At 37.3% G+C, this 27,274-nt stretch overlaps 1 protein-coding gene across 3 annotated transcripts in view; it reads right to left on the minus strand.

Annotated features, from left to right (window-relative positions):
• The window catches only part of LOC149075984 (chloride channel protein 2-like), an 80,162-nt gene extending 54,644 nt beyond the window's left edge, over positions 1-25,518 (minus strand). For 2 of the 3 annotated variants that reach the window (XR_016194026.1, XM_089243503.1), the window contains exon 1: positions 25,380-25,518. Coding sequence is in view for 2 of the 3 variants with exons in the window: in XM_089243503.1 (XP_089099629.1) it covers positions 25,380-25,416 (37 nt within the window). In the remaining variant the exon portion in view is untranslated. The remainder of the gene's footprint in view (positions 1-25,379) is intronic. The other variant, XM_089243501.1, reaches the window with a different exon arrangement.
• Positions 25,519-27,274: the final 1,756 nt, after the last annotated feature.

A 27,274-nucleotide genomic window follows, 5' to 3' on the forward strand; every position in this document is an offset into this window, starting at 1 on the left:
CTTACTCTTTAACCAGATTTGGTTCAAATACACAGTGAAACTTCTCTCAGGCTGCCATCATCGGCTCCTTAGAAAATCAGATGTTTGGATAGAGACGTGGTGGCCCCTTAATCAATCCCTTCTAAAGCCTTGCTCTAGAAGGTGTTGCCTTAATACAGGTGAAATAATGTGTGTGTGTGGGGAGGAAGGGAATTCTGGATTAGAAATTTTTTTCCAATTGGCAGGCAGGGAAGCCCTTAGGGTTGTGCGACCTTAAAAGTTTTCTTGCCCCGAAATTGTTGAGATGCACTTCTGGTCCCACTATTATTATCGCACCGGGCCCTTCGTCTGGTGAGGGCGGCAGGGGGTCCCTTTTTCACAACAGGGCCATCTCAGCAGCAGCATGAGTTCCCCGGGAACATGCATGGGTTTTCTTGGGGAGCCGGGTTTGCTGTGATGCTTAAGCAAGCATAGAATTTTGTATCACGTGGCAGAGCACCGCCAGAATTAATTCCGAAATATTTAATTATTTAATTATTCGTAGAGTTTAAGTCGAGAACCAACAGGTCCAAAACACAGGTCTACCACTTTCGACGTCCCGCCCCCCAAAGATACCATCTTCAAATTCTAAACCTATGAGATGAATTCTTCGAATTTTCACTCTTGAAATTTTCAAAAATACGAACACTTTAAAGTGGACACCTCCTAACATGGTAAACTTTTTTGATTCCAGAATTTTTGTCATCATATCCCAGAGGGCAGTGTTTCTCAAAGTATGTTTCGTGACTAGTAGGGGCGTTGCGTGGCGTCGATATTAATGTATACCTATAAAAAGTGATTCTTTTCCATACCATTCTCGAGCCGCGGATAAACGATAACTGAAGGAAGGGAGCCCCAGGGGCTATAAGTATAAGTTTGAGAACCACTGCTATAAGGCCAAGTCTCTATGAGGCTAAGTCTTCGAAGAGACAAGTTTTTTAGTATTGTTGTGTAGCCTTCTTAAAGTAGTTTCACCGTCTTTTACTAGGGGTCCTGTTGTTTCGTGTCATGAGGAATGGGACGGATTTATTTCATTGACGCATTTCTCACGTTATAATTCAATGTTCTTGACCACCGAAGATTTGCATTTTCCGCCCAATTACCCAACTCCCCTTCCCTTGTGAACGCGCTATTATTCATGAGTAATCTTGCTTTCATTGCGGAACAAGGTAAAGGCGAAATATAGGTGACCAAGACGACAGAATCACTGGTATGTCACACTTTAACACCGATTAACCATTGTGGTTGTAACTGAAAAAAAATAATCTCTTATTCGGAGGCCACTCACTCGTCTTTTTTCCCTCATAAACTGTTGACGCAGCTCCCACAAAGCGGAAGTGGACGTCTACTTCAGTAGAGATTACAACTAGGGAGGAAACCACTATGAAATCTAATATACAGTCGACGCTCGTTTTTACGAACCCATACGGACTTGATTTTCCGTTCGTAAAATCGAAAGTTAGTAAATGGGAGAGACGAAGAAAAAATGTGGGAAATAAAAAATGAGTTAGTAGTTCAACTTTAGATTAACGATTTCCATAAAAATCATTCATTTTTGTTTGCTTCATCACAATACTTTCGTAAATAATAAGATTCCATAGAATTGATGTAGAATAACATTTCACGCGCGAATCTTGCTTCTCTGAAATATTTTCAGGATGGTGGAACGCAGTTGGAACCACTTGCCACACAGACGATCTTTTGCTGATCTCTGATTAGAGGGCTCTGCAATTTTTTGCATCCCGTACGTTTCGTCAATTTCTGTCTTTGAAAGAGTTCGCACATTAATTTGTTTCAAAATATTTTTACTTTTCGTATACTTTCAAGCAATCTTTTCCGTTTTGTTGACATTGCGAAGAGAAAAGTAGACGAACAGCAGTTGGCTGAAATAAATTGAGTTTCCCAATTTCGAGGAGTGAATGCGAGCCGATATCCCGTTAAAAAGTCTCGCCACAGAGAGCAACATGTCTATACACAACGATATACTTATTCAATCAATACACTTCACTCATAAGTAATTCAAATGTGGACGCCAAGCACTGTGAACGGAGGCTCTGTTTGATTATTCCCGTCGCAGTGGAGGCTCTGTGTGTTTTCTGGGTGTGTATATTGCATATTCCGTAAAAGGTAAGGGAAACAAAACTGCACAGCACTGTGGTCGTTTTCCGCCACAGTGCAGGCGCTGTATTTATATTTTGTATACATTATGCATTTAGATGATTCTTAAATCTCTCCCACTTCAATATGTCAACCTCTTCTTTTTCTTACTTGCCCCACAAGCCTTTTCCACTCTTCTTTTGAAATCCCAGGCTGGGGTCTCCGGCCCTTATGTGCCACTGAGCGCCATGGGCGGAGATTCCCCCCCCCCCCAGCGTCGAAGGTGAAGTCGACTGATCTAATGCATACATGCATATATGAATTGGCATCATCATCATCGTGCCCCCCCCCCCCAGCAATAATGACCGGGGCCCCCCAGACTTCCAAGTCCATCTCCGCCTATGCTGAGCGCACGTGCAATTTTTCTCCCTGGTAGTCATTGGGTTCAGCTACACATTTTAGTCAAATGACTTGTACGTTGCATCAAGTTGATGGCTGTCTTCATGAGGAGAATGACGTGAGTGATTCTATACTTGCGAGCATGGGTAAGGGGAACCATCACTATAAATCTTACCATCACTATGAGGTAACGGAAGTGAGGTGCTTTGCATCTGTCCGGGGTTGTGAGTGGTTCTATCTATCTATCTATCTTCACTCATAGTCAGAAAAATTGATGACAGATGGAAGCACTACACACAAAAAGCATTACACAGAAACAAACTTCACATCAGGTTCGATACACATACACACAAATTCCAACATGTACCAATTCGTTAGAAGTTCCGCAGCAGAATGTGGACGAGGTGCATATGTGGTTTAGTAGTTTTGGTCGTACTGTCGTTACACACTTACCACAGCTACACAGAAAAAACTAGTATAAATGTTCCATTAAGAAGTTTGAATGGAATGAAACTTATGTGAAGAATGTAATGAACGTTATTAAATGAATGACTTTAATTTTAATGAATGACTTTAATTTTAATGAATGACTTTAATTTTAATGAATGACTTTAATTTTAATGAATGAAACTTATGTGTGAATGTAATGTGAAATGAACTTATATATGTGGAGGTAAGGTTTTCTGAAACCTATGCGTAGAGTAATACATAGGTATAGTGTTACTCACATAGGTATGGGGCGCACCAAGTCCCATTTATAGTTTAGTAGTAGTAGTTGGCTGAAATAGAATAGATCGACTCTCGACTTAAAAATATCCTATCAATAACCTAATACGACAACACCATTTCTGAAACCAAACAATTTATCCAATCATAATTCACAAAAAGTGAAATACGTTGTAAACGCATCTTCAATTCATAGTCATCCCTGCCAACGAATCTAACCCTCCTTCCGGCACGTGTTCGCAAAATACCTGTATGTTGATGACAAATTGGTACTTCTTTAGTTCGTGACTTCTTAATATTCTTGGATAAAGTCGATCTACTCTGCCATTAGCTCTATGGCATGCTATTTGGGGCAAAGGACCAGTTCGTAAACTAGAAGCTCGTAAAATCAAGCGTCAACTGTATTGCGCAGGTAAAACTTACTATCAAGTTCAAACAAGTTATTTCCTCTCGATTTCGGAATACGGATTTCTGAGAAATCGTAAAGGCGTTTCCTCTCCTAAAAGACAGATATACACACATATACAGATATTGTGCACGTAAAGCAATGGCCGAGTAGTGGAATTGTGATCATAAAGAACAGCTGTGCGTAGGGTATCATCAGGTAACACAGTAAAAAATTTAAAGAAATAGTTTTTTTTTATATACTCATTTATTAAGGTAGACAGCCAGTCTCTATGCAAATATCCGTACTCAATAAAACTCTTGTTCTAGTAAATAGATCGCTGCAATACACTAATGCTTAGTAATTCTTGGTAGACAATGTCGTATTACGCATATGCGCAACGTTATGTACCAACGACGAAATGTCTCCGAAGTGGGTGGGCGGTTGTTTTCGTTGATTTGCAAGGAGATATGATTGGGGTAAAAAAAGAAAATGAGAGCAATGTGTTTTTAAGTCGTGACGAATAGAAACGTTACTATTCACGAAAAAACGTAGCTGAAAAAAAAACCTACTTGCTTTTTTTTCTTCTAAACGAATGCAATCTATCGCCACGCAGATAATTTGCTACCATTTCGTCTCTTTTCAGGGGCGAGTTGTGTATGTGTATGTGAGAGGCTGCACGTTAATGCTGCCACCTATATTTTAAATCGTGAGCTAAGTATAATGACTGAATATTTGCATCGTTGTACGGTCTGTTGATCTAAACCAGTGTTTCCTAAAGTGGGCAATATATCCCCCCCCCCGGGTGGAAGACAATTGAATGGTCAGTAGAAGCTATAGGTTTAGTATAGGATCCTATCAGAGACGCTGACATGAAGAAAGCATTGGGGGTGGGGGGTTGGAAGTTGCTGGTCGTCCCGTATATACGGGACTCAAGCACGTTAGCAGGAGAGGAAAGGTGCATTGTATTGTTTTTTCGGAAATTATTGGGTAGGGGGAATCAGCCCCCTTACATAATTTATTGGTAGGAACAAATGACATCATCCTCTAGGTTTCGGCGCCTATGAATCCGATGGGTTGGTTTAGAGTGAGGGACGATGGGAAAAAAATTGAAGGGGGATGAGATGGAACGAAATGTTTGGGAAACTATGATCTCAAAATGAGAAACGTCAACTGACGGTAATGAATTTTTTCTGTAAAAAATATTAATCGTATCTCCATTGAAATTTCCACTTTCATCCCTGTTGCGATCGCAGCACCACAGCTCCCACTATACAAAATCCAATAGACGAAATTCACAAGCTTCTTTGTGTAATGAATAATAGTCATAAAATTTGGCGAAATTGGAGTGCTTCTGTTTGATGGGACCTCTACATTAACCGAACTCCCACTTCATGCCAGTGTTAAAGTTTTCTGTGGTTGTCCAACTTCGAGATGCGAATGTGAGCCGGTCTTCCATTTTAAAAAAGAATCCTCGTAGAGAGAGCTGGCAGATCTTCTCAACACGATACTTCTTACATAAGGGGCCATTCAAGTATTACGTAAGCAGATTTTCAGCCATTTTTGACCCCCTCCCTCCTTGTCAGCAAAACACTGACTCCCCCTCCCCCCGTCAGCAGCTTAGAATATTTCATATTTTCAAAAAGGGGTGGTTGATGACGTAAGCAACCTTCAAATCCCCCTCCCCCCTTGTCATCAAAAGTCACCAAATCCGAACCTCCCCCCCCCCCCCCCGATGCTGACGTAATACTTGAATGACCTCTAACACGAAAATTTGGGCATCCGCCATTTTCACTTAAAAGTATGATGGACGGATGGCAGCACCACTGGAACACAAAACACTTATGACCCTGAAAACGTAAATATAGTCCTCCAACCACGAGATGAGATTTGACTACATACGTCATGTCACGTCATGTCGGACGATTTCATTTAATTCTTTTATGTAAAACGATTGGGCATTGACAAATAGATTGTCAGCGACTGAACATCCACTATTGGCTTACCCTTCTAGAAAATAATAGAATCGTCGGAGGTGGCATGACGTGGCGTAGCTAAGTCTCATCTCGTGGTTCGAGGACTTTACGTTAGGGGCACACATGGTAGACACAATACGTTTCAGCAGGGCCGTAACTGGGCAGGTGCAACAGGTGCAGCCGCACAGGACCCACTTTGAGAGAGGCACAGAATGGGCCCAAAAATAGGCCAGAAGGGGCCTAAATTGAAATTTTTGCACAGGGCACAAGAATGGCTAGCTACGGCCCTGCGTTCCAGCATCTGCCGATTCGTTGAAAATTACTCAGAGAAATGTTTACGAGATGCATGTACGGTGAAGTAGTAATAAGATTATTCGTTTTACTAAGAGTATTCTTTGAAAGTGTTATTCATGATTAAAAATTTATCATTTCTCTGAAAATTAAAATACGGGATAAACAAGTGTCCCGAAAAAGTTTTTCATTGAAGTTTTTGCGGGACTATTTTTAGAAACACAGGACGTCTGGCATTCAGTTTTTGAAACAGATAACCCCCCTCACGGATAACATAAAGCCATCATAGTTTCATAATTCCCTCTTTTTCGACGAAATTTGTAAACGACGTAAGTAGAAATTACTTTGCGTTTGTTATCATTAGAGCCGGATTATAAGCGGTATAAAAGTATCAAAATGTTCACTAAAAATCCTGAAATAGGCAAATAAAATTCTGCATTTAAAAATGCCGAGATATGCCATGAAATAAAAAATATGTGGAAGAAATGAAAACAAGTCCATCTAATAATGGCGAAGTATGACACAAAAAATGAAAAATGTACGTTAAAATTAAAAAAAAAATGCATTGAAAGTTCCGAAAAAAAGAAAAGTTCATAAAAATTGTGAAATATGCATTTAAAAATACCGGAATATGCACGAAATGAAAAATATGCCTTAAAAATTTTTCAATATGCCCTGAAGGACGTATGAAAAATATACGTGAAATGAAAAAATATGCATTAAAAGAAAAAAATATGCACAAAAATTACAAAAAGAAGTATGCATATTAACAGCACAGAACTGAGCCTAACCTAAGAACAGAAAAATATGCGCACTAAAAGAAGAACACGTGTATTTAGAAGTGTCTGAATATGCATTTAGAAGTGAGAAATTAAGCATTTAAATATGCCTAAAAATATATCCCAAAACGAAAAAGATTCAATGGTAAAATATTTCTTGATAAAATTTTAAAAAATATTATTTAACTTAAAGAATGGAAAGAGGTAAAAATAATCTTTCAAAAAATTTGTGTACAATGCAATCAAATAGAAAAAAATACTTAAGAAATATCTGAAATCTCGGGGATTTTATGCATTTATATGCATATTAACTGATTAACTGTAAAAAATGCTAAAATATGCAATCGCATATGCACTCATGCATTTGCATATAATCCGGGCCCTAGTTACCATCCAACACATTTGCGTTTGTTATCATCGACGTGCCTATACAGAGGTGCAAGTGAAGTAGTAATGGGTAATTCCCCCAAGAGAGAGAAAACTGCGTAAGCGTATAAATTACGTCACCTAAATCCAAATCTGTTATTAAACGACCCGTAAGATTTCCGCGAATCATTCGCAGGTCTCGGCGATGGGAATTTTATTCGCAAAAATGACTTTTCTAACAAGGAGGCCATTATCTGTAATATATATATTTGTATGTCACTGTTTCCACTCGTATTTCCTCCACCATAAGTCGAGTTACTCGAATATACAACCGTGCTTGTATTCTCAAATATTTGAGTTACCGTCAAATATTTTTTTTTAAATGTTTTTTTCTCTTCCCATTTCACTTTCAAAACACTCGCACACACACTCATCTTTTCACAGATGTTAGGAAGCACGTCACTCGTCCGGTGAAGAGGTGATTTGTTCCGAAACGCAGCACTGTTCATTGTGAGACATGTTGTAACAACTTATCACTTCCCATCAAGAAAAAAAACCTCAAGGCCATTCTATTTAAAAAAAAAAATGAACGCAATAAAGGTGAGGAGAAATCGCTGATATAGCGGTGTTTCTCAACCGCGGACCAGGGATGGGCTGCTGTAGTGGTCCAATGATCATAGTGACTGAATCGTGATCATGGTCTGCTGAAGTTGGTTTTCTGTGGTTCCCAACTTTTCGAGGAGTGAATGAGAGCCGATCTCCCCGTTAAAAAGTCTCGCCACAGAAAACAACAGACATACAAACAGTACAATTAGGGGCCGTTCAAGTATTACGTCATCATCGGTGGGGGGGGGGGTCGGATTTGCTGACTTTTGATGACAAGGGGGGGGGGGTTGGATAATGCTGACGTCATCAACGATAGTTAGGATTCAGAGTTCAGAGTGGCAGAGCTGATGACGAAATTTTGCTGACAGGGTGGGAGGGGGTCAAAAATGGCCAAAAATTTGCTTACGTAATACTTGAACGGCCCCTTATTCACTCATTATACTTCACTCACATTACTTCTGAAATATAGATGGCAGCATTGAAAAATCATACACAACACTAGATACGCACTCAGATTGTTAGGTATACACACACACACACACTTCCGGCACAACTCATTCGGTAGTAAAGTGCGACCGGAGTTGTGGTCGGTTTTTTTTTTTTTTTTGAAAGAAGAGGAAGAAGGACGGAAGTAGGGTCCGCACAAGCAGACTTGATAAAATTAATTCCAATATAAAACTCAATTTTAACTGGATAAAAAATTATTCACCCTTTGTAATTGATTTTAGTTTTTATATATGAAAATTATACTTCCACATTTTTGTTTAACATACATCATCGTGGAAAATGGCTAGAAATTGCGATCCTACCTACGGGATTCAATAAATACGGGTTTTTTTTATCACTAAATTTAGTCAAAAAATTCAATTTATTACCTCAAATGCAATTTTCTAACTGCTGTTGAAATTGCTGCAGTGGGGTGGGGGGGGGGAGTGTAAGACTGCTACAAATAGCAGTGAAAAAAAACATATTTCCCGGGGAAAAAATATTCAAATGATCAGCTGACCGTATTTCATTGAGAAAAATACGTTAAACTGGGATCTTAAATAAGGTAAAATACGGGACATCGCCAATTGTCATCAGAAACGTTTGGCAGTAGAAGGCACAATCACAAATTGTTATTAAAATTATTGAAAAATTGCGAGGAAAACATTGAACTGGAAAAATATGTGAGGTGAATGTTTAATGTCATAAAATTATCATAATATAATTTATACATTATGAAAACGCTGTGCATTCTCATGTCTTTAGTTCTTAGTAAATATTAGAAAGTCAATATTTTTATTGTATAAAAAATCGGAACGACCAAAATTAAAGGAATGTCCATTAATACGGGACAGGAGTAGTCCGTCAAATGTTTTTCAGACATTCTACTGGTTCTGGGGTTCAGAAAGATTGAGGAAACATTGGCTTTTTATATATAGGACTAAACCCGGCATTACACTATAAAAGTTTGTTACAATATATTTCCCACAAACTTGATATATAAAAATATATTCCCACAAAAAGATATTTTCCCCTAACGAGCTTGAGGTGACCACTGATAGATGGCACCTTCGTTTCCAACCCATCAATGGCAGTAAATTGCAATATAGCGATATGGCTATAGTTGATGTTTAATAAAGTAGCCCGAAACGATTTTGATCTTTTTTTGTTGTTGTTTTTTCGCACTAAAAATTCACTATTGAGGAGCCATTGAAAAGTCTGGCATGGGGGGGGGGGTAGTCAGTAAATGAGATATCCTTATGTACAAGTTACAGACGTGCCAGAGATGTGGAGGTAAATATCCCAAGATTCAGAGGAACAGTATTATGGATATCTCATGTATAAGTTTGAGAGGTATCTAATGTATAAAGGTACAGTATTACAAATATCCTTACGTACAAGTTAGAGAGGTGACCAAAATATAGAAGTACAGTAGTGTGCATACAAGTTATGTACAAGGTGTATAAGATTCAGAGGAACAGTATTGTGGATATCCTATGTGCATATTAGAGAGGTGTTCAATATATAGAGGTGCAGTATTGTGAATATCCCTGCGTACAAGTTAGAGATATGTCCAAGATGTTGATTTTACAGTATTGAGGGGGGGGGGGGTCCGGAACGTGTGTTTATGCATTGGTGTACGCAAAGGGGGGAGCCCCCCCAACCAACCAAGATTATAGTGTTATTTTGCAGGAAAAAAACGTAAACCCCCCCCCCCCATCAGAAGTTTATGCAGGGCCGTGACTAAGATTTTTGCCGCCCCCACAGCTTTGAAACTCGATAATTTTTGTAATGGTGTTCTTTGTTCCCACCTAAAACTGCCGCCCCCTAAATTTTTCCACACGGACAGTTGCCTGGGAACCCTGGCAACACTGGTTTATGTCATGTGAAAAATGTCTCGCATTTTACTGATAAACAATGACCTCTAAATGGCCCCACAGAGAGAAAAAAAAGTGAAATAAATCAACTATGTGCTGCCATCTGTTAGCTGAAATGTAATTGTTTTTGCAAACCGGTGTATTTACACTTCCACGCCTCTGCTTCCATCAAACGTAAAGCCGGGTTTTCCTAGGAAAAGGTTTTCTACGGTGCGTACAGCGTGAAATCGTTGATTGGTTAAAAACCTGAAATTCACGTTTTTTAACCAATCAGCGTTTTCACGCTGTAGGTAACGTGCTCCTAGGAAAACCCGGCTTAACAGTTAGCTTCATTTTTCTATCCATCCCTGTTTTGAAGTTATGTTATTTCAAAGTCAATGAGTTTTTTTCTGAAATACCCCGTATGTATAGAATGGCTTCGGAATATTAATTAATGCCTCATGCAAATAGTAGTACAATGGAATTATGTGAATTGTAAAATGTATAGTTCTCGTCCAGCGACGTATTCACGGCAGGCACAGGCAGGGCCGTCTCAAGCGCATCATAGGCGTGATAGCCAAGTGATTTTTCTGACGCCCTAAATGGCAAATTCCCGAAAAATTCAACTACTTTTTCTGAGGCCCCGGGCCGTGCCCGTGTGGGCTCATGCGTTAAGACGGCACTAGGCACGGGGGGGGGGCTTAATGGGCTAATGACGGTGACGAATTCGGAAAGACGGTAAAAATTCGTGGAATGAGTGGCAGAGAAAATTAGTTGAATGGGAGAAGGGTGGCAAGATTTATCCACTATCACATTATCAGCTATATTGTATAGTTCACGGTAGATCCGCCTCTGCCCAGAGAGCGTGGAACTAGGTCAGTGAGTGACCAAACGATAAAACGTAAAGAGCGAGAGACCAGGTCTGTGAGAGTTCAAAAGCATAACCTAGAGCTCATGCAAACATGTGACTTTCCAAAAGCGACCTAGAGCATGAGAAACTCTATTCGAATGACCAAAAAAATTACTTAGAAAGCAAAGGACTAGGCCAATTAGCGACCAAAAGAGTGACCTAAAGAGTATGTGAGCACGGGACTGACCAAAACAATGACCTAGAGCGTATGCAAGCTTACGAATGATCGAAAGGGTGAACTATAAAATGAGGGACCAGGTCAGTTAGTGACCGAAAGAGTGGCGTAAAGAGTGTTTGAGCATAGGAGTGACCAAAAAGAGTGGCCTATGCAAGCATGTGATCATGGCCCCCATAAAGGGGGGGGGTTCCTGACAGGGCTATAGCCCTGGGGCCCGGGACAGTTCTCATCATTTTAAATTAACTACAGAAGTCTGGCCAGGGGCCCGCAAAAGATTCCAGCCTGGGGGACCCCTCTCCAAGATGTAAGGGCCATCCATGCATGTGATTAACCAAAAGAGAGTAGAGACACAGGAGTATTCACAGGAGTGAGAGCCGAATTGGTTAAAGCACAGAGCGGCGAATTTGGGAAATAAGTGGTTCAGAAAATCAGACTGGAATGGGAGAAGGGCGCTAAAATTCGTGTAGTCGCCCAAAGGAGGCGAAAAACCGTAAATCTCTCTCTCTCCGACTCTGTTCTCGTCACTCATTACAGTCACTAGTTATTACGTATAAAGTATTGGCGAAATCAGCGCATAATTTGGTGATTCTAAGAACTCAATCAAAACAAAAATCAAACAATTTTGAGAAAATCGCTGTTTATATAATTTTGTTCGCCCCCATTCAAAAAAAAAAATAAAAACTCAGTTTCGCTACAGACTATACACTACAATGGCTGTCAAGGTCGTTTGTGGTTTACGTAATTTGGCATAAGGGCATTGTGTGTGTGTGTAATTCACATTCTTTTCGACTGACTGAGAAAACCAGTTAACGTGATCAAGACTAGAAGCGGAAATCGACAATTGAAAAGTTGTCATGACTAGGATATGAATGGGTTGATGATGAAAGGGTTCAAACAGGTCAACTGTGTTTTTTCTAGTGCCGCAGTGATGACGAATCTATCTGGCTCAACTTATGTAACCGAAAATGGCCCAAGTTTCGAATGAGGAAAGTTAATATGATGCGTTCTGGTATAAATTGGAATTATTCCTGTCAACAAATTAAATCTGCATCTTAATGAAAAAAAGAGGGAAAGAAAGAGGCAATGTGGAGAGACAAACGATATTAGCCTTTCGTTTCTCTTGTTTTTTTGATTTGGCAATCAGAAAATGCTGCTACAGTTGAATCCCATTATAACGAAACCGGAGAAATCACTTCGTAATAATGAAATTTCGTTATAAAGGAATTCCAGATTTTTACATTGTTCCTACGTGAACTTATTGGAGGGATTAGAAAAGTTTTCGTTAAAACAAGATTTTTTCGCTACAAAGGTATTGGGTAAAAAGGGAATTGACTGTACTTAATGGTACATGCACCTCGTAAACATTCTTCATGTAGGAAAATTTCAAACGAATTGCTGCAAGCCGGAACGTATTTCGTTTGTGAATGCCTGTCTCTAACGTATTTATGTTGTCTGAATCAGTGGTTTCCAACCGTTGGTCCGCGAACATTTCTAGCCGGTCCGTAAAATATTCTGCTGCCCGTTGGTTTGAACTATGTATATTCATGTTCAGCACACGAAAAATAATAGCCAAAATTTCTAGAGTATACACGCTGAACCCACGAACCAAATATGGCCCTCGAAGTCATCTGATGTGGCCCGTGACCTCAATCCTAATGTTTGTAAAAATGAACTGAGCAGCACATACCCAAATCACTTAGAATGACCTAGTACTACTAAACCACACATGCAACTCGTTCATATTCCTCTACGGAATTTCTAACGAATTAATACATTTTGGAATGTGCGTGCACGCGTTGTGAACCTAATGTGAAGTTTGTTTCTGTGAAATGCTTGTTATAATGCTGACATCTGACTTCTATTTTTCGAACTGTGATTGAAGTGTGATGATTGAGTGGTGTGCGGTGCAGTTCCTCGTGACTTAAATTAACCGCGACATAGTTCTAGATGAGCATGCTCTGGCTTCTCTTCAATCTACGAGCTTTATGTGGTTTAGTAGTAGTTCTAGATGAGCACTCAGGGTACCTGTGGCGCATTTGCAGATTACTTAGTGACTTGCGGCACTGTTTAAGATCGTTCGAGTGGCACAGTGACACGTTTACAAAACCAGTGAAGTGGCCCGCACTCTCCTAAAGATTGTGTGACCACACTTAGTCTACGGCAAACGTAAAAACACAGCAACCGGTTTGCGTCGCATAAAATTTACACACTGGTATGCAAAATTAAAATAAACGATATATGCCATGTATTGTCTATTTTCATGCTGCCCACCGGTTTAAAACCAACAGCTAATTTTACTTGTAAAATAATAACAAATGGTTTTTGTCAAGTTTATTTGATAGGTGGCAATCGGAGTTCAAAGCTCCAGCTCAACGCTGTTTCTCGCATGTATAATGTAATAAATAGAGTATAAATATTGAATATATTAAGTCACAGAAGCATAGGCAGAGATAGACTTACAGAAGTGAAAATGGCAGATGACTGAATTTCTCGTGTTATGTAAGTATCTGTTGAAGATCTGACTGCGGATCTGCGGAGAAACATTTTTTAATTCAACTGTAGGGATGTGGGACCATGGTCCAACTACCCAGAAGGGAGACTCTCTTTCTACTTATTAAAGTTGTATATAGAATACTTTTAGTTAATAATCTGAACAAATTTGTAGTATAAGAAAGGTGGATCTCTCCCTACCCGTCAGCCTTCCTCCTTGTGGGGTGGTTATATGAGTAATTCTACTACTAGCTGTACATATGCAAATCATTCCCCTGCGGAACTTCTAACGAATTGGTACAGATCTTTAATGTGCAGTGTATGCGTTCATGTGTTATGTACGTAACGTGCGAAGTTTGTTTCATAGGAATGATGGTTAAGTGTTTGGTAAATGAGGTGATTCGGAAGATGAATGACATTTTATCTTCCGAATTTTGAAACAAGAAACTGGGCTGGTTATTTGGCCTGTTGTTATTGTGTATGAAATTTAATTGTTTTTAGGCCTGGTTGTGCTCTCTCCCAAGAAACTTTTGTACAGGCTACTACTACTTAACCCTACATGCACCGGCTGTTCAGCAACCTTCGTTCACATGCCTCTGCAGAATTTCTAACTAGGGTTGCTAGATTCGAAAACTGAGAAAGGAAGATGCCCGCGCGCGCACCCTTGGTAACATAGTTTTCCCGATTTCTGCAACAGATGGCGCAACTATACTGACAAAAAAAAAAGGAACCCTGTAAGAATTTTAGACTAGGCAGATAGAGGAGTAGGATGATGTCGGTCGAATAGTCTCTCAATTAAAAAATATCTCAACGTTTTGACAGCGAAAAAAATTATAATAATAACAACCTCTCTGGTGCTTATAATGAATTTTCCGCACCGTCTGGTCAGTTTTCTTACTTTGACTGAAGCATGGCGAGAGGTTCTCTACCCTGAGATGGTTTGTTTTCTTTCGGGTGCTTTGTGCTTTTTTGAAAGAGGTGCTTTATAATTCGCTACAGGAACTAGCATTGAGTGGGGTCTGCATCCATTTTTATTTCTTTTTGAATGGAAGAGGTAACCCCTCCCCTTTTCACTTTAGTATACGGCATTAGCTGCTGACGAGCAAACAATGGTATTCTTAAAATGTATGCTGCAGTTTTCTCCTTACAGAGAACTGTCAGAGAACTCTCAGACTGCCTTTTTCATATTATCCTGGAGCAAACTGTACCATGGTTAGAATAGCATCTGTGCCCTGCTTGGTGGCAATTTGGGTTCTTGTCTTCTGGAAGTTTCGACGGCGAATTGTAATTGAAACATGGGGGGGGGGGGGAAGAGAGAAACCACACTCAACACTCTCTCATTTCAATGAAGAGAGATATGTTTCAGAGTGCAAAGGGGACAAAAAATTCCCGGAAAAAAAGAATAATAATTCTGGAAACCGGAAAAGGAGGTCAATAGGGCGAATTGTCTGAAACGTAGGATGATGCTTGAAATGACATAAAAAATTAGGACTTGTTCTCCTAAAAGATGATGTCTGGTAACCCTATTCCCAATGAATCAGTTCATGCCGCAACGTGTGTGCGTGTGTATGTATATAAGTGCCGGTATATGTTATCAAAGTTGGGCTTATTTCGCTTTCTGGCTGGTGCTGCCACCTTTCTTTCATATTTTGAATTGAAGATGATAGATGCTTGACTTTTTTAGAGATTGGTTTCTGAAGTAAGTCATGGTTTTCCTTGTCATATTACACTTTTCCATGCTTCAGATCTGTGGTTTTTTTCCCCTCCCGGTTTCTGTGTGATTCCCTTTAATCACTTGCCACGGCTCCTCATTCAGTTGATTTTTACCGGCGTCCCCCTGGGCTCTGAGAACAGAGCCCAGGACTGCAAAGGTTGAGAACCACAGCTGTAGAATGCGTATATACGACAAAAGAAAAAGGTGGGTGAAATGTCACTCATATTCTACTCATCAAGATACACTCCTGTTCAAAGTTTCAAAAGAAAAGAAAAGAACCAAATTACACATCTGGCGACCTTCGAATTCACCTCTGGCTTCATTTAGGAAAAAAAAAAGCTGTTTTCTCTTTTTTCACATGTGGTATGTGCTCACGCGTTTTGTCACGCCGAGACTGAATCATTTTCGACACTGCTTTTGAAATCGCCGACATTTTTCTGGTCTCTCACACAGATTTGTGCATTCGGTGAATTTCGATCAAGATCAAAAAAATATATGCAACTGTAAATATCCGGTAGTTTGTTTTATTACCCGATGCAGTTGGATTAAAAACCCATTATTTTGTAACATTTTATGAGTAGTACTTGTTTTAAAAATTCAAATTCTAATTTTGTTGAATTTAAAAAAAAGGATTAGATTAAAATTATGATATCCTCCTATTCAGTCGCTGATACGAAGTCATCATATAGAGCACGGGTCTTCACTGCATGGCCTACGGGCTAAATTTGGCCCCTCGAAACTTTTTGTCGTGGCCCACCGATCATTTTCAGAAAATTTTTAAAACATTGGATAAAACGATGAATTCCATAATCAATTAAAACAATGATTGCGGAACAAATTAACAAATAATTCCAGGACAAATATTGATGAAAATTTAGAATTAATGAAATATATATTTCCAGAACTAATGAGAGAATTCAGAATTACTAAAAGAAGTAATTTTAGAGTTTTTAAAAAAATAATTTCAGTGAAAAAACCTGTCTTATAAATAAATCAATGAGAGAAATAATTTAGTTTATTTCTAAAAGAATAATTGCATGTTCTACACTGGGCACCAATTTTTAACTTTTTTTTATACATGAGTGAAATAAGTTTTTTAGACTAATTTTAGGGTGTTGACTTCAAATATGAATGTAAAAATATCTCCATCACGTCCAGTTTTTCTGAATGCATGATAGTCATTTTCTGTGTAACATATACACTATGAAAAAATTACTCTTTTTGAAAATGGAGAATAATTTTCATATTCTTAATAACAAATTATAATACATTTATTATCATAGTTATTTTATCATATCCATACATGATTATGTATGAATAGCAAAGAAACTTTTTTTCCCTCAAACACATACATATAAAATCCATAGAGTGCACGTGCATATATGCAAAACGAAATTTATACTCATATTTCCAGTACAGTCGAATCCCGTTACAACGAACACCAAGATACCGAAGGAATCACTTCACTAAAACGAAATTTCGTTATAAAGGAATTCCTGGTTACCTAGCATTGTTCCTATGTAAACTTATTTGGGGGATTAGTCTTCGTTAAAACGAGATTTTCGCTATAACGGTATTCGTTAGAACGGGATTCGACTGTATTTTATAAAAATAACTGCGAAAATCAACAGTAATCACTCATCGTTGAAAGAGGGAATCAGCCTTGATTTCCTAAAAACCTCTTTATTGGAGATACAAATACAAATACAACGCCACAACAGACAAAATGCCCAACGAGGTGGCTGATAAAAAGATGCCCATAAAAATATGGTTGTCATATATTTCAAAAATACAGCAACCCAATTAAAAATGCAATTAACACAAATTATAAACAATATATACACATGATAAAATATTATTCAACGCCCATAAAGAATACTTATGTTTGTCTTATTCTAAGAATGGATAGCTTCTCGATTTACCCCAACATGTTTATCGTATTTCTTTTTAAACGTGTCAATTGTGTTACAATTTACTACCTCCGGGGGTAAGCTATTCCATTTATTAACAATCCCATTAGAGAAAAATTCCCTGCGACACCATAGCCTTGCATTGTCCCTCACCAATCGATACTGGTGTCCCCTAATGATGGTGGTGGTTAATGATTGCCATGCAGATCGACATAGGAGGGGTTACAAAAGGTTTGTGGGGAGTTTTCACAAAGATTTTCTTCCAGATGAATTTTTAGTTATTAATCTTCAAAAACATTCAAATTAACAGAAATTGATTAAAATAGCTGATAAAAGTATTTTATTAGACACTTTCGCGCTATACTTCATTTTTTACACAAAAATTTTTAAAATATTTTTAATTTTTGATCGTCTTGGGAGGGACGTAAGCCCTACGTCCCCCTGCGTACACATCTGATCAGCCACAATTTAATGTGACGTGGTGGCAGCAAAACATAATTACAGCAAAACTCATTTGGAACATTAACGACTCTGTGGCATTGACTTAGCTCGAGACTACAGGGTTGCACATAAACATAAAGCCTGTGTTTCTCTTTCAATTAAAAAAAAATTGAGAATCCGGTTGTAATTAGAGATAAAATCAGTGTTGCCATTCCCCAAGTTCTAGATGGCAAAAAATATAAATATATGATTTCTAGTATCATTTCACACGTATATAGCATAAATATGTAAATTTTGAAAATTATTCCAAATTTAAATACCATATACCAAAAAAAAAAAACTAGACATGATGGCCATTTTGTAAGGCCAGATCTGGAATCAACACCCAAAAATTGTAAAAATTTTCCGTGTTATAAAAACCTTGTAGACTAGAGTTATTGAAAGAAATGATTTCAAGATATATTGAAAAGGGAAATAATTTTTTTTTAGAATTATTGAAATAAATTATTACAGAATCATTTAAAGTGGTTTCAGATTGGCATATATATCATAATTAGTTTAAAACTTTTATTAATTAATCAATAATTAATTTTAAAAACTTTTATTAATTAATCAATAATTAGTTTTAAAAACTTCTTCGGAATCGGTGAAAAACATTATTTCAGAACTAATCAAAATTGATAGTTAATGAAGGAAATTATTTCAGAATAAATAAACATCTTCAATTGTTTTCGCCCCTTTTTTAACTCGGGGCCCCATTGGCTCCCTTCTATTAGGATTGCATGAGTTTTTGGCGAGCGGGCTTCGTGGGAAGTTCAATTTGGTCCGCCGTGTCTGAAAGGTTACTACTACCACTACTACACCAGACATGCACCTCGCCCATATTCCTTTGCTGAACTTCTAACAAATTGGTACATGTTGGAATGTGTGTGCGCGTATAGTGAACCTTACGTGAAGTTTATTTCTGTGTAATGCTTGTTATGTGTAGTGCTGCCATCTGCAATCAGTTGCCATTAAATGTCATCTGTCTGAAAGGTTGAAGACCCTTGATTTTTAGACATATAAATGCTCAACACATGACCCACGGTGTAAATGTGGCATTGGGAGTCATCTGATGTGGCCCGTGACCTCAACGCTAACTTTGTGAAAATGAACTTAGTGGTACACACACATTTCCAGATCACTTAAGAGACCCGCAATATATTCACAGATCAATTGAGTGACCTGCAGCACAATTCCAGATCACTTAAGGGACCTGCGGTACAGTTACGCATCGCTTAAGTTACCCGTGGCACATTTCCAAATCAAAAAACCCGCGGCAAATTTACAGATCGCTTAAGCGACCCGCGGCATATTTTTGAAGATCACTTTAAAGTGACTTTAGACAACATAATCTCCTAATTCTATTTTGTATGAAATAAAATTTTTACATGTAAATAACAATAAGCAATGCATCAATCCCTTAACTGTGGAAAATGTTTCGGAAAAATGCATGAAAAATTGATTTTTTCAGAAAAAATTTTGGCCAGTTTAATTTCGTACATTATATAAATAAAAAAGATAAACTCAATTTGGACTTTGATGAAAGGAAAAACCAATTTTTCTCGTCGCAAAAAAGGCGAAAAAAAGTCGAATCACAAACAACACTTCAGTTGCCCGAACCCAGTTCGGATGATAGGTAAAGGGTTGAGAGCCATTACTGCTACTATTACTACTACACCGCACATGCACCTCTGTGGTGGTCGAGTGGTCATAGTGAGGGATGATGCGAATGCCAAAAAAACGAGAACCCGGGTTCCAACTTCACCAGCAACAGCGGTGGTTGACTAAAGTTGGTTTTTTTGGGGGTTTTCCATGTGTGAATGCAAAACATAGAGTAATAATAATATAATATCTTTAATCTATATGATGCGAGTCTATCTTCCAGTTGAAACGTCTCACCACAGACAGCAACAGGCCTACAATGGTAGGATTCAGACCTCGAAAACGGGATAAGTCCGGTGGCGGAGTTCTGGCGTTCATTCAAGCGCACATGAACCTCCTAAACATTCCTCTAAAGAATTTCTAACGGATTGGTGCATACTAGAATGAAGGGCCCTAACGTATCTATGTTGTCAGAGTTGGGCATGTTTCGTGTTGCATTTGTGCTGCCATCTGTCTTGCATATTTTGAAATGAAAATGATAAATTCCTGAATTTTAATGATACAAGAATAAGTATCGTGTTGTTGTTCTGTCTGTTATCTGCGGGAAGACATTTTTCCCAACGGGATACCGTCTCGAAGTTGGAAAGCCAAGAGTCCATTTATGAAATCCAGTTGGAGCTAAATTTTTTTAAATGTTACCAAATTAAAAGAAAGGCCACAGGGACATTTCTAGTTTCATTTAGCGCAATATTTATATCCACAGTATTAAAATAAGAGAAGCATAAACACGCATTATTACGCTAGTTTCCGATATTTTTTTACGAGATAATACATTCTATTTCTTAATTCAAACTTACTTGGTCTTTTTTCTCCGTCGTGTAAATACTTAATAACCATGAATCACAAACTAGTTAGGCAATGTACCAAATGCAAACAGGAATGCCTGTTATTATTCTCGATTACAGTTTTTTTTTTCAACTTACAATATCACATAAACACGAATAAGCAGATTATACAATTAATCCTTCTTTAAAATATGCAAAAAATTAAGTGTTGCCAGTCACCTTTGAAGCGCTTGTTGTTGAAATTCGTCTATCTAATGCTTTCTTATTTTATACCTTATGAAAAATAAAATGATTTTTTTTGTTTTTTGGATGCGCATCATGAGCTTGAAAGAGGAAAGAGAAAAATCACAACGCAGACGTGATAATTGCGAAAAAAAAATAGAAAGAAATATAGAAAAGATGAACACAAAACATCAATTTTTATTTTTCTCCGACGTATTCAAAAAAACAGTCATCGTGCTCACCTGTACAATAAATGACGGATTTTCTTCCCGCATTATTTTTGCGTGTGAGATACTGTATATATATATAATTTGATGATAGGCATATTGCCAAAAAGATCAACAGTGATTTTATAAAGAAATAAAATATAATAAAAATATATATATATATAATGCGAGGAAGAACCAATCACGGATGACGGAAAATATTTTTGCACGTGAAATTACTAGATTCGTCACCCCTCTTTTATAATATTCCATAATGATTGAGAAACATCGATGCGCATGTTTGTTTTGATGGATGTTATGATGTCATGTTTTCGTATACGAGACGCCATTCTGGCACTATAATTAATCCCCCTAAGACTAACCGTGGATTTGTATGTCTGATCAGAAAATCGCAATTCATAAAATTTACGACATTTGTAAAAGATTATTGTAGGGTTTTTCTTATTCCGATAAAGAGTAACACATATTCAGTAAACTAAAATATGCGAATAAGCAAGGGGATCAACGGTTGACTCTAGTTAGACGTTACAGAACAGGGGTACTATATAAAAATTTAGATTTTTTTTTTATTTTGTGACACACAGTGTTTTCCCTCTCAAAACTGGTACAGGGAACCAACTTCAGCCGACCACCACTGTAGAGTTTGAACCCGGATCCTCGCATCGCGAGTCCGTCACTATAACCATTCGACCACCACAGCGGCTGTTATTAGCACTGTGAGCATATACAGGGTGCATAGTAAACAAGGGGTATGGCATTTTACCGGCAAACCGTTGATCCTAGACGTATACTTCCGATTAGAAAAAGTTTCCAAATATCGTGTAGTTTTCAGATATAGCTTTCATGTTTCAAGGGGTTGTATAATTATCAAAATAAAAAAAAGTGACTTTTTATACAGTCTCCGTGTGCCCCAAATCCTAGTTAGAAAGTTGTTGCTCTGTCTTCCTGATTCCAACAACAACAAAAAATGTCACGTTTCTAAGTGAGATATTCGAATTCGAAAAACGGAGGAAATTTGGGAAAGAACAGCTGTAAATGCGAAAAAACCCTTTCACCCGCATTTAACACCGTTTTTTTCTCAAACTTCCTCCGTTTTTCCATCGAAAAATATCGGGTTTTTTTTCATCAAAGCTCTATTTTTTGTGATTCCAATGTTTTTACATACAAGTAATCCGTGAATAAACACGTGCTTACGAAGAATGCTTATTTTGACATTTTAGAAACATGATTTCTAAAAATCGATACAAAATTTTAATATGATATTTTGCTATATATTATTGAAGTTATGAACTACATACACACTGTATTTGTCTAATTACAGTGTTGGATGAAATTTCAAAAAAACTCACAAGTACATTTACAGATTTGAGTGTAACTTTTGAGCATACCATACAATCCTTTAAAATTTAGTTCATACCCTGCATCATTACTATCTGAATGTACTGCAAGAATAACAAAACATTCCATTCATAGAATTTTTTGCGATCGTGTTTCGAATAGTACACGAATTTCGCTTAAAATTTGACATAAAAACGGCTTTTCCACAGGAAATGATATGGGTTAATAATGATAAATTTATTATTGTTTTTGCCATTTCGAGACACTTTCCATCATAAAATGTCATTGAAGTTCACTCCAGAAACATTTCATAATAAAGTGCTTCCGAACGTAGTCGGATACCTTAATCAATTGCTGTTGATTTCAAATGCTTTTTGAAGGCTAGTAACTGACAATTCTCAGAGAGAAATTTCTTATGTCCACCCCCCCAACCCGGTGTGTCTCCCTCCCCCCCCCCCACTGCAAGAAGAGACATATTTACGGTTTTTCCGCCTGTGGGCTACACGAATTTTCCCGCCCTTCTCTCATTCTTCGTTAATTTTCTTGACCACTCATTCCTCGAATTCACCGCCCTGTAATATAACCCGCGTGGCACCCCCGTCAGTAAATAAGCCTGTGTCCCAAGTCCTTCTCTTGGTCCCTCACATCAGGGCCACGACTAGATACTTTTTCAGCCGGAGCAAGAACGCATTTTGGCGCCCCCATGTAATATAGAAGAAGCAGTTAAAGGGTGCTTTGGCACCCCCTTCCTTCCAGCTCCCGGGACACAAGACCCGTCTGCTTCCCCCCTAATTGCGGCTCTGCCTCACATGCTCGCGTTCTTTTTTGGTCACTCACGCACTTGCGTACTCTTGGTGAGTACGCAAGTGTGAAACATACTATGCATTCATAGGGGTATGAAATCCTTCGCAGAGTTGACCTATGCTTTTCTTCTACTGACAAACACGCACTTACACAAACCACACCCCCGCACAAGGTTGTCTACCGTCACTCTTCACAGGCCCACACGTGCAGCCCTTAAGTTGACCGTTTACCTCTAAGGGGAAAGGAACCAACGAAAAGCTCAAATTCTGGTCTGGTGGTCTGGAAGTCCTTCTACACATCTCCGCAATAACTTGGAGCATGAAGGTGGGAAAACACTGATTAAGATGGATCTCGAAATGTAACATTTCTGCATCACCCATACTAGTCAATATACAGTCAACCGATGTTATAGAGAAAAATATTGAAAATAATAGATAAATGGGAAATATATACTTTCTTTTTTGCAGCAGCATACACTAAATTATAATTCATTTTTTAGGATTCTTTTTTTCTACGGTTGTTCCAACGTTTAACAACAATTTTAAAAGGGGGAATAATCCCATGCGATATTTATTAGGATCTTTCGAATTTCATTGTCTATTTTGCGAGACCTGAAATAACAGCAGACAATGAAAGGTTAAAAGAAGAAGAAGAAACAAACACACAAAGGAATTCGGGTGATAATCTTTCTCAGAGAAACCACATCATTCATATCTTTTTGACTGACAATCGAGTCCAACTCAAAAAAAAAAGTTAGGTCAAGGTAGTTGAACAGCCTCTTGTTCTTCTTCCTCCTCTTTATCATAACCCAAACGGAAGCATAGTATATAAAGTGAGAGTTTCTTCAACCCTATCCATGTTTAAGAAAAAGGAAAGAGAACTCCAAATATATATATATATATATATATATATATATATATATAAAAACATGCATAGTTAACTAACTACTGGTGTTGAGCAACTAACTAGTAGTTTGCCCTTAAACAGAAGAGCATTGACAAGGAGATCTGTTTCTTTTTTTTCTATCTTGAGAAGCTTCGCAATTATAGAAGGTAATTACTGGTTTTGTTCGAATGGTTTGTTGTCAACGATTGCAACAACTGTTGTGCACAGAATTCCCTGTCTTCACGCTATAATATGTCGTCCTATTTCGTCAAATATTTCCATCCCTCTTTCTAATTTATGAATCCGTTTATTAAAACATGTCTTATAAGATTGCGATATATTACCGTCAATGAACTCAACGAGATTAATATATATGTATATATAGATATGTAACATGCATACGTATATTCTGTTCTCACCTCGAAATTATTTTGCAAGCAAAGTAAATCATATTAATAAAGAAAAGAAAAGACCCGGTAATTTATTGTCCTCTTTTAATGAATATATTTTCCTTTCTTTTTTTGTTTTCTCAAGTTCGTCATTTAAGATGACGAAAAATAAACAGCTATAAAAAGCATTTTTTGCCCGGGAGCGATGTTTCTCACGTTATCTTATGAATTATTGATTATTTTTTCTCGTATTAATTAGAAGGACGGAATTTTTGATTGATCGGTGATGCACGTATCTGTTAGTTTTGTAAGAATTTAAAAATGTATTTTTTTTTCTTATTCAAAACACATCATCTTATCTTTTGTTGACGAAATTATCATTATAATTGCTTACATAAAATTATAATGTAATGAAATGTCAGTAATAATATCAGTCATAAATAAATAAAATAAGAATTTCTGAAAATATAAAAAAGAAGTAGGCTTAAAATTATAGAATGTTAAAATAGTTTTCAAATGATTTTGTGACTATAACAAAAAATTTTGATTCGTGCACTCCCGAAATTGCATACAATTGAGATTTTTTTCAAATACACAATAAAATGGGTATTTGAGTACAAAATTTCATTCATGGATAAATACTTAAAATCATAAATAAAACGTAAGTTCTCTCAGAAAAAGCAAAACATACAACGTCGATAGAAAACAATATTTGAATTTCAGAGTTTCCTATTACAGTCACATCCCCATACAACCAAGTAGCATTGTTCTATCAAAACATTCGCTATCACGAAGCAATAATCAATGTTGAATAAATTAACAAAAATGTGGAAATTCGGGTGAAAATTTAGTAGTTCGGAAAAAAATCATTATTTAAAAACTCGCCATAAAAATATTCGTTGTGCAAAAATTCGTCAAAGAAAAATTCATCATAGAAAAACTTGTTATGTGAAAATATTTTCAATGCAAAATAAGTTAACGGCAATATGAACGTTCTAGTAAAAATTTCATTATCCAAGAAAAATTCCATCTACAAGAGTTCACTATAAAAGGGACCATGCTGTGCTTTTTTATGCACATATTTCACAATAAGATTTACAATTTTTAAGCTCATCAACAGGATCAAAATATTTTAAGTTTTAAACTATTAATACCCAAGTACAGTTGAATCCCGTTATAACGAACTCCAAGAGACTGGAGAAATCACTTCGTTATAACAAAATTTCGTTATAAAGGAATTCAAGATTTTTGAATTTTTTTCTATGTATATTTATCTGGGGATTAGAAAAGTGTTTGTTAAAACGAGATTTCCGCTACAACGGTATTCGTTAAAACGGGATTCGACTGTATACTTAAGTTCACAAGACTGGAAAAAAAAAAAAAAATTTTAAACTTACTCATACGTCCCAGTGTTGCAATCGCCGTGTTAAGCATGGTTGAGATTATTCCTGTTATTTCTTAGGTATCAATCCTTCAACATCAAAGAGAAACTTCCACTGTGACGAGCGCGTGTAAGAACAAAAAAAATAATAAATAAAATTATGTCGAAATGACAATTATTCTTTATCCGTTGTTTTTCCAACCGCAATAACGAAACCATCATTTTCACGCATATTCTTCACCCATCACATTTTGCCTGTTTTCCTTCTTTGTTTTTAAAGGACCGGAAAAAAAGAACCGATTAAAAATCCGTGATAAGAGAAATCACTTCTTTTAATATCGCTTCTTTTAATATCGCTTCTTTTTTTAAATCTTTTAGTATATCTGTGCACTTCACTTGATGTGAACTGTGCCCAACTGTTCCAGCACGGCGCACAGAACTGAAAAGGAATAGTAAAAAAAAAAATAGAAGCAGCTCTTTTCAAATGGCAATGAATTCTGTGGGAAATTCCAAGAACTATACATTTTTTTTCTATGTGCATGTATATGTACATTTATCCAACAAACATTATGTTACGAAGCTCATCACGCCCATCCGCTTTTGTTAATTTATTTTATTTATTTATTATTTTTTTTTTTTAACGTATCCTCATTTTACCAGCGTTGTATTTGTGACGTCATCAGGAATGGTCAGTTCTTTTTTTTGTTTTGTTTTCCGTGCGCAATGCTTTCACAAACGAGCTGGTGAATAATAACAGTTCTTTCTAATCATTCCTGACTCCAACTATTTTATAACGATCGCAGTGACATGAGCATCCGGTATCCTATTTTATTTCCGTGAATCGTTAGGGAAAGGCTTTCAGGAAATAAGGGGTAAAAAAAAAGAAAAATAGCTAATGTTTCGCCAGCAGAAAAATAAGCAAATAACGTTCGAACAACCGCGGTAACAATCACGAAGAGTGGCATCGACAGAAATAATTGCGGGTATTTCGCAATGTTCATGAAAAAATTTACGCCCCAAATTATGCGTGAGCGCAAAGAAAATTTTTTTTTTTTTTGCCGTTGATGGGCATGTACTTCCTCGTCTGCAATGGTTTATGATGATGGACATCTTGATATATATGCACATACCACGGGCACGGGGGGGGGGGGATTTATTAAGGAATGTGTTTATTATAATGACTTGACACATATATTACGGACGTCGAAAAACAAATGCAGCTTATGGCACGTTCCTGTGGTTGGTGCAGCTATAGCTTGATTTTGGTAGATTTCTACTTATAAGAATATTGAGTAATTTATATGTGCAGGACGAGTTCCAGATAATATTAGACAACGTATATCCAGACAACGTAAATATTCTGCGACCAATCAACATTTTAGAGAACAGAGAGAAAAAAAAAAAGCTGTAAAATATTGATACAATCTGTGATTTTAGAAGCCAGAAAACATTTTTGTTGTGATTGGAACTTCGTACGTTGGTGATCGAGTGGTCTTTATTTTTTCATTCGAAATGCGACAGCTGTGGAAAAGTTGCCCTCATGCTCCACAAATGCAAGCAGAAACAAAGCATTGCAGGGAAAAAAACACAGTCGGCCCCACTTAATGGGATATCAACGATTCCAGTACACAATATTCGATTAAGCGGGATATTCGATTGTGCGGGAAACAATTAAATTGCCATTTTGCAACATTAGCATCGTTTGTAATTCGTATTTGTATTGTTCGTTAATTCGTAATTGCACTCGTTAATTCGTAATTGCATTCGTTAATTCGTAATTGCATTTGTTAATTCGTAATTGCATTCGTTAATTCGTAATTGTATTCGTTAATTAGTATTGTTTGTATTGAAAACTGATTAAGGATTAATTTTAATAAAACTTCTTGTATAAATCAGAAATAAAAATCAAAT

Source organism: Pholcus phalangioides, unplaced genomic scaffold (genome assembly GCF_987345545.1).
Source record: "Pholcus phalangioides strain wild (caught in Gottingen) unplaced genomic scaffold, Ppha-v1.0 ptg000015l_1, whole genome shotgun sequence".
Lineage (NCBI taxonomy): Eukaryota > Metazoa > Arthropoda > Arachnida > Araneae > Pholcidae > Pholcus > Pholcus phalangioides.